Source organism: Pagrus major, chromosome 9 (assembly GCF_040436345.1).
Source record: "Pagrus major chromosome 9, Pma_NU_1.0".
In the NCBI taxonomy this organism is placed as follows: Eukaryota; Metazoa; Chordata; class Actinopteri; order Spariformes; family Sparidae; genus Pagrus; species Pagrus major.
Genome location: NC_133223.1, coordinates 5,829,783 through 5,847,266, shown reverse-complemented (window position 1 = coordinate 5,847,266; position 17,484 = coordinate 5,829,783). Strand labels below are relative to the sequence as shown.

Genomic DNA, 17,484 nt, shown 5'->3' with positions numbered 1-17,484 from the left:
TGGATCCCGTTACAGGTTCGCTGTTGCACCCCCAAGAGGCTTCTCTCGTAGTCCAGCCCCAGCCACTGTTTCTACTAAAAAAAATATAAACAAGATACAAATTGTTCCTGACAGAAAAAAGAAAAAGAGAAAAAAAAAAAAGACCCTGCCGACAACGCCAGAAATGTAGGTGCCTGGCACTGGGAGTCACTTAAACATGTCAACAACGCCACCTCCTATTAAAGGACAGGAGGAACCCTTGATTAGCAGTAGATTTCTCTTTGTGTTGTGTGGCCCATACTTCCCCAGAACAGGAACAACTTACAAGAAGCCAGTACTGTATGAAAAATAATCTCTTTTTATTACAATCAGATCAATCTATGTTGAGGGCGCAATATGGTATAGGAGTGAGGCAAAATAACAAACAAAATGTGGATGGCGACAAACTAACGTCTCCTTATGCTCAGAAGGTCGGGTCTGCTGTGCTCACCAGCTGAAAGATGAAGCTGTGGAAGACAGAAAGAGGGGACAGCAAGTCTAGCACCGCAAACATGCACTACAAACTCTACATCTAATTACTTTAAAGATATCATGCAGTGTCACTAGGCAATATATATACACACCACTACAATGTGTCACCCTGTGCAGTCCCACCACAGACAGGAGCAGTGTGTCGGTGCAGACCCGGCCTTGGACACTCAAGCTGCAGACAAAGAGGGGAGACAGAAAATCAAACTCTCAAATCACCATCCAAGAGAATACACATTTCGTAAACCATGAAAATAAATAGCCTCAAACCTATGCTTATGAGATCACATATTCAGGAACTAAACCAATAAATGAACACACAAAAGAAAAATTTAATCATAGAAAACAGTGGCTGGGCTGGTCCTTGAAAGGAAGACACAACATCTATTAGTACACATTCAAGGCACCATACTTAGTTAAAAACACTAAAGACTGGTAATAAAATATAAGCCTACTTTGCCAGGTATGAGTTCATACACCCTGGTTCACGTGGCAATTTTCTGCTTGGGCAGAGGGCAGGTCCCAGTGTGTGAGACTCTCTAAGGAGAGGACATTATAAATATCATGGCTTGGGCATACATTAAAATACAGACATAACTTAATACATTAATTACCGGACCTTTAGCCACAGTCGCTCTGTCATGGTCATGTCATCCCTCGACTGGAAGACACACAAATATAAACAGTAAGTATAAACTTTCGAGTCATGATATTGCTTACACACAAATTAAAAACATCCAACACAGCACACTACATGTACTTGCATAAAAAAACACCCGAAACAATTCATATATTACCGTGAGGTCGTTCTTAGCCCTGAGGCACGGGAATTGTGAAGTCCGGCTATCTCTCGCTACGTGAGCGAGCTGCCCAACCGCCTCACCAGAACAAAGAAAAGGGCCCTCTGCCACTACCTGCTGAGATTTACCTCTTCCTGGTCACATGACTTGTCATGTCATGTGACATGCATCTTCTACCCTCCCACACTAAGAAACTAAAGGACACTGACGGAGGAAGCTAAGAAGAGAAAAAGAGAGAGTAACCAAAAAAAGTAAATCTCAGACTGGCTTAATCAATGGCTATATTATTACTATTATATTTCATTTTTAAAAAATCAAAGATGTTCTTCTGGTGGGCAAACTGCAAGGGGTCCTGTTCTGGTCTGACCAAGTGCCTGAGAAAGGAGAGTATAGCAGTGTTCTGGTGGCTATGGCTGGATACAGTTTTGTGTGGTGCAGACTCAAACACCTGCAGCTGGACATTAGCATGACGAAGGAGCTAATTGTGGACTTCTGCAGAACTACTCCTCCTCTGATCCCTGTATTGGGGCAGCATTTTTTTTTTAAAACCTCCCATAACAACCTGTAGGCTGTAGGAGGTCTACAACTGCACATATATGTGCAGTTGTAGACCTCTGACTTTATCTGAGCACTTTTAATGGCATAAGTGGGTATATTTAGTTTCCTTTCAATATTAAGATTATTTAGAAAAGTGTTTGAAGCATTTTTGGGGTTGTTTAATTGATGAATTTGTTTGTTGAAGTGACTGTGCGCGATGCATGATGTTGCATCGGGCACAGTCACAGCTGACCTGATATCGCAGCAATTGTAGGCGGCAGGTCTAACTTTGTCCAATACTGAGCTTTTCCCTTGGTGTTGCTCACCATCTTAAGTTCACCATCTTCAATATTTTTCTTTATGTTGTCCATGTTTGTGGTGGGACCTAGGGCTGGACGTGGGAATGGGATCAGTATAATATGATGTGAGTGACGTGCAGCAGAGAGGGAGGGGCAGAGCGGCTGCTGCGTTCAAGCCCGAGCCCAGCCCATGTCCGAGGTAATGATGTGGTAATTGGCCCAAAGCCCGGCCCTCGGGCTGTCAGGCTGTCGGGCCCCCGGGCCTCGGGCTCCAGCGCAGGGCTCTAGTCATAAGTGGACTTACATCTTTTAGACATATAACTTAAAAGTACACACATTTTGCACAAATCTTTCAACATCAGATTGTGACAGATAGCAGAAAACATCCACCACAGACAAACAGATCTTAAACTTTACTTTAAGTGACTTTAGTGAAAAGTTCAATATTTGTGTGAAGCATCCACATTTTGTAGCTTCTTTGTGTTCCCTTTCCCCAGCGAGTTCTCAGTCTGCCGAGGGTCTCCTCCCAGTTGGCCGTACTCGGAAAACCTGCAATGGAAGGCAACCAGGAAGCATCCTAACCAGATGCCCGATCAACTGCAACTGGCTCCCGAGACTCTGCCTCTTCTGCAGAAGACATATTAGATGGGTTTGTGTGGGCCACAAAGTGCTCCTTCCACCACCCGACAATATTTCCAGCCCAGTTGAGCAGTTCTCCTCTTTGGCTGAACATAGCTTTGGCTAATCCCCGCTTTCTCTGAATGATTTGGCAGAACTTCTTTGAGGCTGACCAATAGTCCTTCTTCATAGCCTCCTTGAACTCCCACACACAGAATTTTGCTTCAGCAACCGCTAAAGCTGCAGCCCATCTGGCCTCCCAGTACCTGTCTGCTGCTTCAGGAGACCCCTGGGCCAACCAAGCCCACAAATGACCTTCTGATCACAGCTCCTAGCAGTCGCCTCTACAATGGCGGCACACTTGAAATTGCACACTCGAATTCCACGTCCAAAACCTCCCCGAGGATGAACGAGAAATTCTTCTGAGGTGGAAGTTAAAAAGAGCCAACAGACTGGAGTCTCTGCCAGTTCACCCTCTCCAGGAGTTTGGTTCCAGACCCAGTGTTTTGTGTGAATTGCACCAGGAGGAACCCAGGGCCCACTGCACCAGCCTAAGATCTGACAATCGCTCTGAGGATTTCATCCCTGTACTTAACAGCAGTCAGGGCTATGTTGGCTATGACACAGAGGTCTGTGCGACCCTCCAAGGATATGCCTCCCGAGACCATCACTGACCAACCACCAAACCGGTCATGCTGGATGATGTTACAGGCAGCATAACAGTCACCACAGCGTCTCCAGACTCTTTCACCTCTGTCACGTGTGCTCAGTGGGAACCTGCTCTCATCTGCGAAGAGAACAAAACTTTCTTTATCGCACATACTTCAATGTTTATCACAAAAGTTAAGACCTCTCGCACCTCTTTTGACAACAGCAGCAGCTCTTTATCAAATAATGAATAGTCCAGCTTTACCATTCTGAAATGAACCACTTGATTTAAAAGGGAAAACATTGCTTTGGGCCAGATACGCTAAATCATGTGGAGCCATTTGAGACTTCTGTTGCCCAAAAACGAGACACTCTTGTGGACCCTATGCAATTTGCACTCCATAAAATCAGCTGTATGACAAAGAGCTGCAGTCAAAAAGCAGCTTTAAAACAGCAGCTTCCCTCTCTGAAGAGACTACAGGAGCTGAACTCCTAAGCCATAACTGTAAAGAAGGCTACAAAATGACAGTAGAGTCAATACATTCAAAGGTACATGTACAGTTGGCTACATGCCGTCTGAACAATATAACTGACATGTGCAACGAGTCACAAAGGGGTTTTACTGTAATTCTTGGTAATTCTAAAGTACTCTAATGCTTCAGTAGATAACACAGTAACGTACCAAGTTACCCAATAATGATGATATTAAAGAAAGATAAAATTGTCCTTGCAGAGGATGGTGAAAAAGATAAACTATAGTAATAAAGGGAGGGACTTCAGTCTCTGCTGGAGAGAAAAAAATGGCAGGAGCAACTCAGAGAGAGGAAAAGGGATAAATAAATCAGCTGTATAACATAGCGATGCAGTCAGAAAGCAGCTAGAAATCAGCAGCTTCACTCTCTGAAGATGGAGACTACAAAAGGAGCTGAACTCTGCTTTCCAGACCTCCTCAACAATTCCTGCAGGAAACCCACACCATCTCAGTCTGAGACCATGCTGACTAACATTCTGCTGTCCTTCATCTCTCTGCTCACTGCAGCTCTCAACCTGCTTGTCATCATCTCCATCTCCCACTTCAGGCACAGATAAATGCTCAGCACAAAATAATTAATTTTCAGAATGAAAACTGCATGTCTTCTTTTAATGTTAATGTTCCATTTGTGTTTCTTACAAAGAAATATATATTTAAATGTAATGTTGTAACAAAATAATTTAAGCTGGCACTCCAGAATAGATTCATATCCATACGAATGCCCTTCCTGCTACTGCATTAACTAACAAGCTATCGTTGATGATAATGTGATTTAATGATGATTTTTCCTCCCCAGGCAGCTCCACACCCCCACCAATCTTCTCATCGTCTCCCTGGCTGTCTCAGACTTCCTTGTGGGCCTCCTGCTGATGCCGGTTGAGATCCTTTTGACAGACACTTGCTGGTTCCTGGGTGACCTCATGTGTGCTCTGTATTATGTTACAGATTTTATCATTACCTCTTCTTCAGTTGGAAATATGGTGCTCATATCAATCGATCGTTATTTTGCTATTTGTGACCCTCTACATTACACCACCAGAGTTACTCTGGACAGAACAAAAGTCTGTGTTTGTCTGTGTTGGATATGCTCTATTCTCTATAACAGTGTAATTTTAAAGGACTTTCTGAGACATCCTGATTCACACAATTCCTGCTATGGAGAGTGTGTAGTGGTCCTCAACCAGATCACAGGAGCTTTTGACTTTGTCTTTACCTTTGTTGCCCCCATTACTGTCATCATAGTTCTGTATATGAGAGTATTTGTGGTGGCTGTGTCTCAGGCTCAAGCTATGAGGTCCCACATCGCAGCTGTCACACGGCAGAGTTCAGTGTGTGTAACTGCTAAGAAATCTGAGATGAAAGCAGCCAAGACTCTTGGTGTTTTAGTGATTGTGTTTCTAATATGTTTCTGTCCATATTACTTCCCATCCCTTGTAGGCCAGGATATTGAAGACAGTAGTTCATCTTCACCCATTATAGTGTGGCTGCTGTATTTTAACTCCTGTGTGAACCCTGTGATCTATGCCTTATTTTACCCCTGGTTTAGAAAATCTATTAAACTCACTGTAACACTTAAGATACTGCAGCATGACTCTTGTGATGCTAAAATACTGTAAAGACTGACTGGTGCGCAACCCCAATAACATTTTCAGAGAAGTATTGAAATAGTTTTCACTGTTGCAAACCAGACACTGAAGTTAAGTAAAACAGGTGTCATGGCTAGACAAAGTGCATTGTTCATATAACTTTATAATTTACAAACCTTCATGATTCATGTTGTCTGTCACACAATAAATGGTGGTCATTATCATTACTATAGCTAAAACCATAACCCAACATACTTCTTTAATTCATATTACTATTAATGATAAACTAACTTGATTTTTTCCAGAATTTTGCAAACAGAATACAAACAGTATTGCAGCAATGAATAGGCACACCAATGGAAAGTACACTTTGGAGAAAGGCATATGGAATTGCATGAAATACATCCCAGTGATAACACTAGAATAGACTATGTAGCCCTCTAGTTAAGCTAGAGAGAACGGAACAAACCAAAAAAGAGAGATATACAAGACAAACAAAAAACAAACAAACATTTGAATGGGGGTACGATTAGGTTGCCAGAGAATATAACGGTATCATTGTTTTCCCTAATCACTGTATATCAAATGCAGGACGAGTTATCACCACTTTGTGTAAGGTATGTGTCCCATTTTTCCCAGAAGGCATCACCTTTGTTCTTTTGCAGTCTTAGACTGAATGTCATATGTTCCATACATTGAATGTTTTTAATTATAACTACCCACTGGTTGATAGTGGGAGGTTCTTTACACAGCCATCGCCTTGTTACGGCCTTTTTACTTGCTGCCATAAAGATTTTTAAAAGGTATCTGTCATTTTTTGGTAATTCTGGGTCCATATTCCCCAGGTAAACGGATAGGCAGGTGAATTTAGTATCGTAGCTTAGGACTTCTCTGATAATACTATAAACACCCTCCCAGAAGGGTTTAAGAACTGGACAGCCCCAGAATATGTGTGCATAGTCTGCCACACAGTTGCCACATCCTCTCCAGCACTTGGGTAGTGATTCGGTCTGTCTGGACACAGTTTTTCCAAGAAAAATCCCTCCACAGTTGTGAGGCTGTGGTGTTGATTTGTGTGTTAATTATATTTGTCCATTCCACAGAGGCAATGACAATTCCCCATTCTTTTTCCCATTTTACCTTTATGTAATTGGTTGAGTGGCTTCTTAGTTCAACTATGTACTTGTGTAATTCACCAATGATTTTACTAGACAATTTTGCATTATAAGCCCTAATAAACATTTGGGTGATGCCTGATACATTTCTTGGCATATGTACTTTAATGTTCTTGTCAAAATGATGTCGGAGTTAGAGAAATCTATAGAAGTCCTGTCGAGAAAGGCCATATTTTTCTGACATAGTTTTGAATTCTATAAATTCCTGGTTATCAACCAACAGACACAGTGCTGTAAGTCCTTGTCTCATCCAATGAATGAACCCTGTGTCATTCACAGCCGGCTTAAAGTCTGGGTCATGGGCTGGCCACATTAAGATTCGTATTTAGTTCTGAATATTGAGTTTTGAGAAATTATTGAGAAAATCTAACCAAATGACTCTGGATTTCATATTGATTAGCAGCCAGTGGGCATCCTAAAAAACTCTGTAAGGGTCTGTCTAGCAGCGACAGCTCCATGGCTTTCCATTTTGCAAAATATTCTTGATTACACCAGAGCATCAGTGGTCTTATCTGTGCCGCTAGATAGTAGTCTTTAAGGCTTGGTAGGCCTGTCCCTCCACTGCGCCTTGGTAGCTGTAAAGTTTTGTATCTTTGTAGCTCTGTATTTGCTGGCATAAAGTTTGGACATTGAGGAAATTTGGGGACCTCAAACAGGGTTGTGAATTACCGTAAGGACTTAAACTTTCAGCAGGAAGGGAAAGGCATATTGAGCTCCACGGCCTGACCCTCTCAATCTCTACTAAATCTAAGTATTTGGGATGGGATTTTTACCAATAGGTATTCTTGATGACAACTGATAGTAATTAAGATAAGTATGAGCTGTATGCTTTGCCCTTGCTAAAACTATGCAATAAAACCAACATAATGCAGTTAATGTAGAAGTTGTGGACATTGATTTTATGATTATGTGATGGAAATAAAAAGTGGGTGATAAGTGTGCAAAATATCTTAATGTTCTTATAGGTTACTGTGGAGGTGGGAGTGGTCGAGGTGCGGCTGCGGGAGAGTGAGAGGTGGGGAGGGCTCAGGAGAGCAGCGCCAGGTGAGTGATTGAGAGGGCTGGCACTTGATTAGTAACCACTGTCTCCCCTTTATATGCAGTAGCGAGCTGGACCTCAGAGAGAGGAGATGCTGCGGAGAACAGAAGGGGGAAGCTATAAGAGAGGCATGAGCCACGTTCGGTTCCCCCTGACCGTAGTGATGTATTGCCTGAGGGTTGAGCAATAAAAAGGGCTTAAACCCAGATCCCTGTGTGCGTGTGGTCTCTGAGAAGACTCGCGGTAGCTGGGAAAGGCTACAGTTACTCTAGCCTAACAAATTGTAAGTCTAAAAACAGTCCCTTAGGGTTTACAAAAAGCCCCTAAAATTCATCCTAGCACCACACCAAGTGTACAGATCATTTAGAGGAGAGCTGTCGTTAACGGCCGTGGCTGGTGGCCGTATCTGATTCAAGGGCCTCTAAGGTAGACGTTCGGACGTAGGCAGTGCGAAGCCAGGCGAGTCTCCTCGCTACCAGCTTAAACAGTCCCTATTTAAATCCACTTTAAAGTAACACCTTGTAGATTTAGGGACCTAACCCTTATAAGGGAGAGCTGGTCTAGTCTGAACATGGGTAAACTCGGGATCTAACAAGACTTATGCTTTGGCGATGTTCTCTAGCAACGCCAACGCAGTCATTGTACCATGTAGCACAGCCATTACACAGGGCTACAGCCCTTATATAGTGTATATCATGTATTTGTTTATTTACATACGGATCATTCTCATTGTAATTATCATAATGCATACTGATAACCATATTCACAAAAGACCATAAGGGCAAGGTTAACAACTCAGACTCCACTGTGTAATCATAGTGAAGGGTTTTTTTTTTTTTAAAAACACACCCACTTTTATCTTTTTGCCAACTCGCAATATCACAGTAATCAGACTGAAAAGACTGTGTGTATTGTACGTATGGTGTTAAAGATGTGTATCAGTAAGTACAGTTTCACCACTAGCAAGAGTGCATTTTTCGTCTGTCGCATGGGTTATACATTTGGCCCCTGGTCTTGAGCTAAATTGGTCATAATGTGGCATTAAAGTCCAACCTCATAGTTACACTGGTTGCCACACCTGGGCTTAAGCCTTCTTCTCGCTACGACCCTTCGTAAATCTTGCATCTTGTCAGGAGCAGGTGTAAAGTCAAAATTGAGTCGGTGCAGTGCACTCATCTGTGCAGCTAATCAGCAGTTAACTAGGCAGATAATTTATCCAGTCACAGACTAGCCAACACAATGGTAGGAGGTGTCAGGCATGGACAAGAAAGGAGGACTCAGGAGCAGATTTAGAGCAATTAGAGCAGGTTTTTAATTGAGATTTGATTTCTCCACTTGAGCTCTTAAACAAGGTGACAAATAAATAGGCTATGAACCAATCTAATCTGTAGGCTATGAAAACAAGAAACAAGACTACAATTAAACTTGAGGCAAAACGACCTCAAAGCAAAAGAATAATGAAACAAAAAAAAAAAAAAAAAATCACTCCTGAAGAGGCAAAGAAAAAGACTAAGAACTAAACTACACTGGCACATACGACTATAAAAAACTATAACTATTAAAAAAAAAAATAATAAAAAAAAAAAAAAAAAAAAAAAAAAATCACTCCAATCGGAGGAAAAGGAAAAAGGCTATAAACAAAACTACTCTATCGACTGTCTATGAAAACGAATGAAACAAAAGGAGGCACTCCACCGGAGGCAAACAACAGGCTATGAAATTATCTTGAAATACACTGAAAATAATTACAAACAAAAAGTCACTAATTTAAGAGGAAAAGGTAGTAGAAATACAAACTTGGAATTCGTGGCTTGAATCAAGGCTGTGGACGAGAGCTGGGGTGCGTGACGAATACAACACGCTGGCACAGAACAAATGGAGACGCAGACTATAAGACACATCAGGTGAGGGACACAGGTGGAAACAATTAGGGATTAGGGGAGACGTCAGACTGGTGGCACATGAGGAAGGGCACATGAGTGTTGGTACTATCAACTGACTCTCAGCCCAGCTGCATTGATTCCTCTCCACGGGACAGGGAGGTGTTAGGACCCGGGGTAGCTTGGTTGGCTTGGATGGGGACTGATGCTGCACTCTGGAATGGTTGTGAAGACAGGTGAGAGGCGCTCACTTACAAAGCAAAGGCAATTACGTAACTTAATGGTCAGGGAAGTTAGAGAGCCAAGTCTGGGTCATCTCAGGCCACTAACGCACCCTTAAGCTGCTCACTAACACCCCTAAAAAAAAACACTCCCTGTGAGGCTTCATCATTCAACCCAGCATCTGCAGCTACAATCCTAATGTAGAGATACACATGTAGTTTCTGCTGCTGGAGGGTCGCTGCAGGTAATGTCATTAATATTTTCTCCTCATTAAGGACGTATTTCTCCCTCTCATCCCACCGGTTATTGATCAGGATGATACTTTTTATGACCCGTCTGATCCACGGACTGAGATCCGTGCACACACAGAGGGACGCAGCAGCAGCACTTCTCCTCCTCCTCAGTTAAATATCAGTGTATTTTTTCATATGCAGTCAAACAGAGTTGTTGATGGGACAGATGATTGTGAAATGGCAAGGAATCCCTTTCCCTCAGTGAAGACGAGTACTACTGTTTAATATGTGTCAGGCCCTGGTGCACCTGGCTCTTAAAGGCAATGGGAGATGACACTCAGATTGGTTTGATTTATTTCCGCCAAAAAAACACACCCATGAGTAGTTCAGAGTCGAAAAACCACCTCTATGTGCCATGCTTGCAGATTATCCGTTGTTCAACTTGCAAAATGGACTTGGACACGTCCTAAACGCACTAGCGGGCTGCGCTAGGTCATCTTCAGGCTCATTTTGTATTAAAAAAAAAAAAAGCAGTAATTTAGGTTCTTCTAACCCAGCACAAAATCATCTTAATAACCTTTCAAAAGAGCCCCAAACCATGCCTGTACTCTAAATGGTTCACCAGCAGCTTTGTATTTACTTTGGGCTAGACTGGGATAGGTATTTTGGGATGATTTTACATACATTTCCAGAAACAAGTTCATGGGATTTCTAGCAGCTGGGATAATCTCAAGTGCACAAAGATTAGAGCAACAATGTACTCCCACAAAGAGCAACATTTACCACTTGAGCTAAGCCAGCTTTGACCTGTGACATCTGGCAGATGGCCAGAGGTGGAGATAAACATAAACCAAAGTCACCAACATTGAGGAGGATGAACAAAGAAGGCGTAATACTTCAATCTCTATGGAGAGGAACAAAGCAGCAGAGGTGAGGAGGAAGGAGGGCTGGGCCGGAAGGATAGTGATAAATTAGTTGTATGACGGAAACCTTTGGTCAAAAAGCTGCCAGAGCTCAGCAGGTTCTCCTCTCTCTGGTGATGGAGACCTTGGAGGGAACTGAACTCTGCTTTCCACAACTCAACAGCTCCTGCAGGAAGCCAATACGTCCTCACTTTGAGACCATGCTGATTTACATTCTGCTGTCCTTCATCTCTCTGCTCACTGCAGCTCTTAACCTGCTGGTCATCATCTCTATCTCCCACTTCAAGTAGACATTCATTAATATATGATGATAATGTATAGTAATAAAAAGTATTTCCTGATATTAAACTATGACAAATAGTAATCTGATTGTAGTTCAGTCATGTGCTAGATTTGCTGTTATCTGAATGATGATTGATATGATAATTATTGATGAATATATTGCTGTTCTTCCTCTCCAGGCAGCTCCACACCCCCACCAACATTATCCTCCTCTCTCTGGCTGTCTCGGATTTCTTCGTGGGTCTCCTCACGTTCTTTCAAATTGTCCTCATAGATGGCTGCTGGTTCCTTGGTGACCTCATGTGTACTCTGTATCAGTATCTAGCATATGTTATTGCCTCTGCTTCAGTAGGAACCATGGTGCTCGTATCTGTTGACCGCTATGTGGCTATTTGTCATCCTCTGCATTACTCCAGTGAAATCACACAAAAAAGAGTTCAGGTGTGTGTTTGTCTGTGTTGGATATGCTCTGTATTTGTTCAAAGTCTGATCCTGAAGGATATAATGAAAGAACCAGGCAGGTATCACTCCTGCATTGGAGAGTGTATATTTTTCATTAACTACATTGCTGGACTTGCAGATCTCACTTTTTCCTTCATTGTTCCCATTACTGTTATTGTTGTTTTGTATATGAGAGTATTTGTGGTGGCTGTGTCTCAGGCTCGTGCCATGCGGTCTCATATTGCAGCTGTCACACAATCAGGGAAAGTAACTGCAAAGAAATCTGAAATGAAAGCAGCCAGGACTCTTGGTGTTGTTGTAGTTGTGTTTCTAATATGTCTCTGCCCATATTATTGTGTTGCTCTTACAGGCCAAGATAACTTGCTCAATGCTTCATCTGCTGCCTTTGTAATATGCATGTACAGTTTTAACTCCTGCCTAAACCCTGTAATATATGCCCTGTTTTATACTTGGTTTAGAAAATCAATTAAGCTCATAGTTACATTTAAGATACTGCAGCCTGACTCCTGTGAGGTGAACATACTGTAGACAGACTGAAATTAGAAATTAGGCCCTCTGCATGACTGAAAAACATACTTGGTCATGGTGAAAAGTAATAAATACTTAAAGATCATACACAAGATCATACAAGGTCAAAACTGCCTACAGGTGAAGTGAATGACATTGATCATTTCTTTACAAGGCAATGTTCTGTTCTCTAAGAATGACTGTGTGAAGCTACTGCTGGTTTGTTTATTCAGTTATTGTTTTACAAAGAAGCCTCTAGGGTTGACTGTGTATGGAGCCAGATCAAGGACAAAAGGTTTGTTAATTTGAAAAAAAAAGAATTTGATTGAAAAAATAAAATTTGAAACTGAAAGCTCTACACAGGCGATCTGTGATTTCTGTTCATGGATCAGCCCCCACTTTACATAAATTCTCACGTAAATCAGCTTCATATCAGTTTGATGCTGTCTAGACCTGTCCCTCTCAGACCACATTAATAACTGGATTACACTAAAAGTCAAACACAAAGGGAAAAAAACAAGACAGTAGTTTACATTATTGATCTGTCACATATTTATATTGTCAAGGCTTCACATCTGAATCCTCACATACCATTTCATATTTGACAGGCTGACTTAAATTAGTCAAATGTTAATACAGACAACAACTATTCACTGTTTTGCTGTTTATAATATGAATGTGGGCTATTTAGTCTCCACACCGCCACACAGCATGTCTTCTAAACCTTCAAAATCAGCAAAAATAAAAGGTTTCTATAAAACGTCACATAGTTGAGTCAACATCTAAGCCATACATGTCAAACTCAAGGCCCGCCGGTACAATTGTATCTGGTGATAATATCTTATGTCTATACTGGCCCACCAGTATATAGGAGGCACACCACTGATACTACAAATCCCAGATTGCACTGCAATAGCCCCCCTCTCCCCTCTCTTTACTGACATACTCATTAAGTCCTGTGCTCATCCAGTCACTTCGAGTCAAATTTAAGATAGCCCCTAAAAGAAATGGCCAAACGAAAGGTGGACTCAGAGTATCTGTTCACTAACATGAAGGGTAAACCTGTTTGTCTTGTGTGCGGAGCTGATGTGGCTGTAATTAAAGAATATAACACAAGACGACACTGTGAAACGATACACCAGGACAAGTATCAAGGATCTGGACATACAGCAGAAGCTCCAGAAGGTACAAGAGTTAAAAAAAGTCTGGTGTCACAGCAGATTATGTTCACAAAAGCAAAATCTCAATGTGAGGCTGCCATTAAAGCTAGTTTTATTGTGGCAGAAGAAATAGCTCAATCAGCCTGGCCATTTACCGAGAGAGAGTTTATGAAGCGATGCATGATTAAAGTGTGCGCTGCATGTGTCCAGACAAAAAGTAAGCGTTTTTGAATGCAAGTCTAAGCGGAAACACCATTGCTGATCAATCATGTGGCTTGCCATCAATCTACAAAAACAGCTGATGGAAAAAGGGAAAGACTTCATTGCATATTCCCTTGCTGTGGATGAGAGCAGCGACACAACTGATACTCCCCAGCTGTCAATCTTCATCCGTGGAGTGGACTCCAGTTTATGGGTTACAGAGGAACTTTGGGGAATTAAATCAATGCATGGCACAACCACAGGAAAAGACATATTTGAAGAAGTATCTAAATGTGTGAATGAAATGAAGCTGCCTTTGTACAAACTGGTAGGACTGAAGACAAATGTAGCACCTGGGATGTGCGGTGAAAAGAGTGGATTAATGGGCAGGATGCGGGAGAAGCATCATACACCAGTAAGTGTTGTGCAGTAAAGCCCTGAAAATGGAAAATGTAATGAGCACTGTAACAGGGGCAGTTAACTTTATAAGAGCCAAAGGTTTAAATCACCAACAATTTAAGTCTTTTCTGAAGGAGATAAGTTCTGAACATGGTGCCCTATCACACAGTGGTGCACTGGCTAAGTCGAGGGAATATGCTGAACAGATGTTTTGAGTTACATGAGGAAATCTGTCAGTTTGTGGAAAACAAAGGGAGAGACACCACAGAGCTCCAGGATGAAAAGTGGCTGCGTGAGTTGGCATTTCTGTGCGACATAAATGTGCTAAACCTCCAGCTTCAAGCCCGGGACTGTGTGATCATGGATATGTATGCTGCAATGACAGTTTTAAAGTGAAGCTGTGCCTGTGGGAGACGCAGATGTTGTAAGGAAACTTGGGTCACTTTCCATGCTGCCAATCCATGACAGCAGATCTCTACCGCTGTCTTTCCAAGTGCACATTTTGCTGAAAAACTGAGCATACTGAGTTCACATGGCAATTTGCATTTAACAAAGAACTCAATTCAACTCATTCAAAAAACCCATAGACTTTGAGCTCAATGGAGCTGCAGGGAATTTGTACTTTAAGTTATGAATCCACAGAAAAGAAGGGAAAAAGAAGCGAGTGAACTCCAATATCTGGCAAATACTGACTTCATTGACAGGCTCAACTGAATTTATACACACAGACACACACACCCTCATTGTGAGCCTTTGCTCACTAGCTTAAGGCTAATGTACAATAAAGTGTTGTAGCTTTTTGGGGCAAGTAAACACAAAAGATCCCCACAATCAACCTCACGAGTAACATGAGGCAAAAAAAACAAGACTTCCTGAAACTGAATCAAAGAAGTCAGTGCTGTTCATGGGATTTCTACCAGCTGGGATAATCTTAAGTGCACAAATATTAGAGCAAGGATGTACTCCCACAGAGAGCAACATTTACCACTTGAGCTAAGCCAGCTTTGACCTGTGACATCTGGCAGATGGCCAGAGGTGGAGATAAACATAAACCAAAGTCACCAACATTGAGGAGGATGAACAAAGAAGGCCTAATACTTCAATCTCTATGGAGAGGAACAAAGCAGCAGAGGTGAGGAGGAAGGAGGGCTGGGCCGGAAGGATAGTGATAAATTAGTTGTATGACGGAAACCTTTGGTCAAAAAGCTGCCAGAGCTCAGCAGGTTCTCCTCTCTCTGGTGATGGAGACCTTGGAGGGAACTGACCTCTGCTTTCCACAACTCCTCAACAGCTCCTGCAGGAAGCCAATACGTCCTCACTTTGAGACCATGCTGATTTACATTCTTCTGTCCTTCATCTCTCTGCTCACTGCAGCTCTTAACCTGCTGGTCATCATCTCTATCTCCCACTTCAAGTAGTTTAATATCAGGCAATAATTATCACTAATATATGACACTAATAAATAGTGATAAAAATTATTGCCTGATATTAAACCAAGAAATAGTGATCTTATTGCTATTGTTATTGTTATCTCAATGGTAATGGATGCTATAAATATTGATGAATATATTGCTGTTCTTCCTCTCCAGGCAGCTCCACACCCCCACCAACATTATCCTCCTCTCTCTGGCTGTCTCAGATTTCTTCGTTGGCTTCTTCATGTTTTTTCCAATTATGCTCATAGACGGCTGCTGGTTCCTTGGTGACCTCATGTGTACTCTGTATCAGTATCTAGCATATGTTATTGCCTCTGCTTCAGTAGGAACCATGGTGCTCGTATCTGTTGACCGCTATGTGGCTATATGTCATCCTCTGCATTACTCCAGTGAAATCACACAAAAAAGAGTTCAGGTGTGTGTTTGTCTGTGTTGGATATGCTCTGTAATTTTTCAAAGTCTGATCCTGAAGGATATAATGAAAGAACCAGGCAGGTATCACTCCTGCATTGGAGAGTGTATATTTTTCATTAACTACATTGCTGGACTTGCAGATCTCACTTTTTCCTTCATTGTTCCCATTACTGTTATTGTTGTTTTGTATATGAGAGTATTTGTGGTGGCTGTGTCTCAGGCTCGTGCCATGCGGTCTCATATTGCAGCTGTCACACAATCAGGGAAAGTAACTGCAAAGAAATCTGAAATGAAAGCAGCCAGGACTCTTGGTGTTGTTGTAGTTGTGTTTCTAATATGTCTCTGCCCATATTATTGTGTTGCTCTTACAGGCCAAGATAACTTGCTCAATGCTTCATCTGCTGCCTTTGTAATATACATGTACAGTTCTAACTCCTGCCTAAACCCTGTAATATATGCCCTGTTTTATACTTGGTTTAGAAAATCAATTAAGCTCATAGTTACATTTAAGATACTGCAGCCTGACTCCTGTGAGGTGAACATACTGTAGACAGACTGAAATTAGAAATTAGGCCCTCGGCATGACTGAAAAACATACTTGGTCATGGTGAAAAGTAATAAATACTTAAAGATCATACACAAGATCATACAAGGTCAAAACTGCCTACTGGTGAAGTGAATGACATTGATCATTTCTTTACAAGGCAATGTTCTGCTAAGTGGTCAAGTGGATGTTCTTTGACAGAGATTAGCAACTATCCGTGCACGGCTGCAGACCAAGTACACCCCCTCATGGCAACACCTTTATCTGATGACATTGAAATGTTGTGGCTGATTGATGACAATGGTTTTAATGTTGTGGCTGATCAGTGTGCATTTGTCTTCACATTGTGTAGACTACAATATGATCTTCTCTAAGAATGACTGTGTGAAGCTACTGCTGGTTTGTTTATTCAGTTATTTTTTTAAGAAGCATCTAGGGTTGACTGTGTAGTCTTTAAAAAAAGAACTGTGAACTTGTGCTGACTGTGTACTCCAACTACAAACTTCAAGTAGTATTTTCGGATGTTTATATCCACATAAGAATATAACAGTCTCCAGTCAACCACAGACATCAGCAGACACTTGGTACTGTGTCACTGGTGATGGTGTACCAGGCCTGTAATGCAGCCATTTTGTATGTAAACACCTTTAAATGCATACGAGTTAGAAATAACAATAAATTCAGAACTAAGCTCAGAACTTTTCAGAAATTCTCAAATGCTTTGAAGAAATACTAGAAAAAAATGTTCTTTATTAGACTAAGACAGATTTTATTGTCATTCTGTGAGCAACAAATGAACACAGAACGAAATTTTGTTTCAGAGGCTCAGCATAGAATTTAAAATGAAAGTATATCAAAAAATTCCACAATAAGAAAATAAATATCAAAAGCAGAAACATACTAAAAAGTGCAAATTATTTAAAGCAACACTAGGTAGTTTGGACTCATTACTACCCCCAGCTGGTTGAGAAGCGCAATTATCTGTTACCAGTGTCGTAAATACTGTCGCTATACGAGCATCCCTGGGAAAATGAATACACGTGAATTTGTTGACGGAGCCAGCGAATCACGAAATCGTCT

At 41.6% G+C, this 17,484-nt stretch overlaps 3 protein-coding genes and 1 long non-coding RNA gene across 5 annotated transcripts; 3 read left to right on the top strand and 1 right to left on the bottom strand.

The window, feature by feature from the left end:
- Positions 1-314: 314 nt before the first annotated feature.
- Positions 315-1,406, bottom strand: LOC141002806 (uncharacterized). 2 transcript variants are annotated; one of them, XR_012179658.1, is made up of 5 exons: positions 1,305-1,406; positions 1,127-1,168; positions 963-1,046; positions 603-682; positions 315-485 (listed from the first exon to the last, which is right to left on the bottom strand). It is a non-coding gene; the product is annotated as an uncharacterized lncRNA (long non-coding RNA). The 2 variants fall into 2 exon arrangements; XR_012179657.1 differs by having other exon boundaries at positions 315-682.
- A 2,909-nt stretch (positions 1,407-4,315) lies between these two features.
- On the top strand, positions 4,316-5,557 carry LOC141002748 (trace amine-associated receptor 13c-like). Its single transcript, XM_073474140.1, has 2 exons — positions 4,316-4,488; positions 4,738-5,557. The coding sequence occupies exons 1-2, from the start codon at positions 4,316-4,318 to the stop codon at positions 5,555-5,557; spliced, it is 993 nt and encodes a 330-aa protein (XP_073330241.1).
- A 5,558-nt stretch (positions 5,558-11,115) lies between these two features.
- On the top strand, positions 11,116-12,271 carry LOC141002642 (trace amine-associated receptor 13c-like). Its single transcript, XM_073474013.1, has 2 exons — positions 11,116-11,285; positions 11,461-12,271. Exons 1-2 carry the CDS (start codon positions 11,116-11,118, stop codon positions 12,269-12,271), a joined length of 981 nt encoding a protein of 326 aa, XP_073330114.1.
- Positions 12,272-15,251: 2,980 nt separating this feature from the next.
- Positions 15,252-16,410, top strand: LOC141002743 (trace amine-associated receptor 13c-like). Its single transcript, XM_073474132.1, has 2 exons — positions 15,252-15,424; positions 15,600-16,410. Exons 1-2 carry the CDS (start codon positions 15,252-15,254, stop codon positions 16,408-16,410), a joined length of 984 nt encoding a protein of 327 aa, XP_073330233.1.
- Positions 16,411-17,484: the final 1,074 nt, after the last annotated feature.

Bases quoted from the DNA above. Each gene is read 5' to 3' on its own strand.
- LOC141002642 (XM_073474013.1), top strand. From the start codon at position 11,116: ATGGAGACCTTGGAGGGAACTGAACTCTGCTTTCCACAACTCAACAGC. The intron at 11,286-11,460 runs GTAGACATTCAT...CTTCCTCTCCAG, and splicing joins ATCTCTATCTCCCACTTCAA to GCAGCTCCACACCCCCACCA.
- LOC141002748 (XM_073474140.1), top strand. From the start codon at position 4,316: ATGGAGACTACAAAAGGAGCTGAACTCTGCTTTCCAGACCTCCTCAAC. The intron at 4,489-4,737 runs GCACAGATAAAT...TTTCCTCCCCAG, and splicing joins ATCTCCATCTCCCACTTCAG to GCAGCTCCACACCCCCACCA.
- LOC141002743 (XM_073474132.1), top strand. From the start codon at position 15,252: ATGGAGACCTTGGAGGGAACTGACCTCTGCTTTCCACAACTCCTCAAC. The intron at 15,425-15,599 runs GTAGTTTAATAT...CTTCCTCTCCAG, and splicing joins ATCTCTATCTCCCACTTCAA to GCAGCTCCACACCCCCACCA.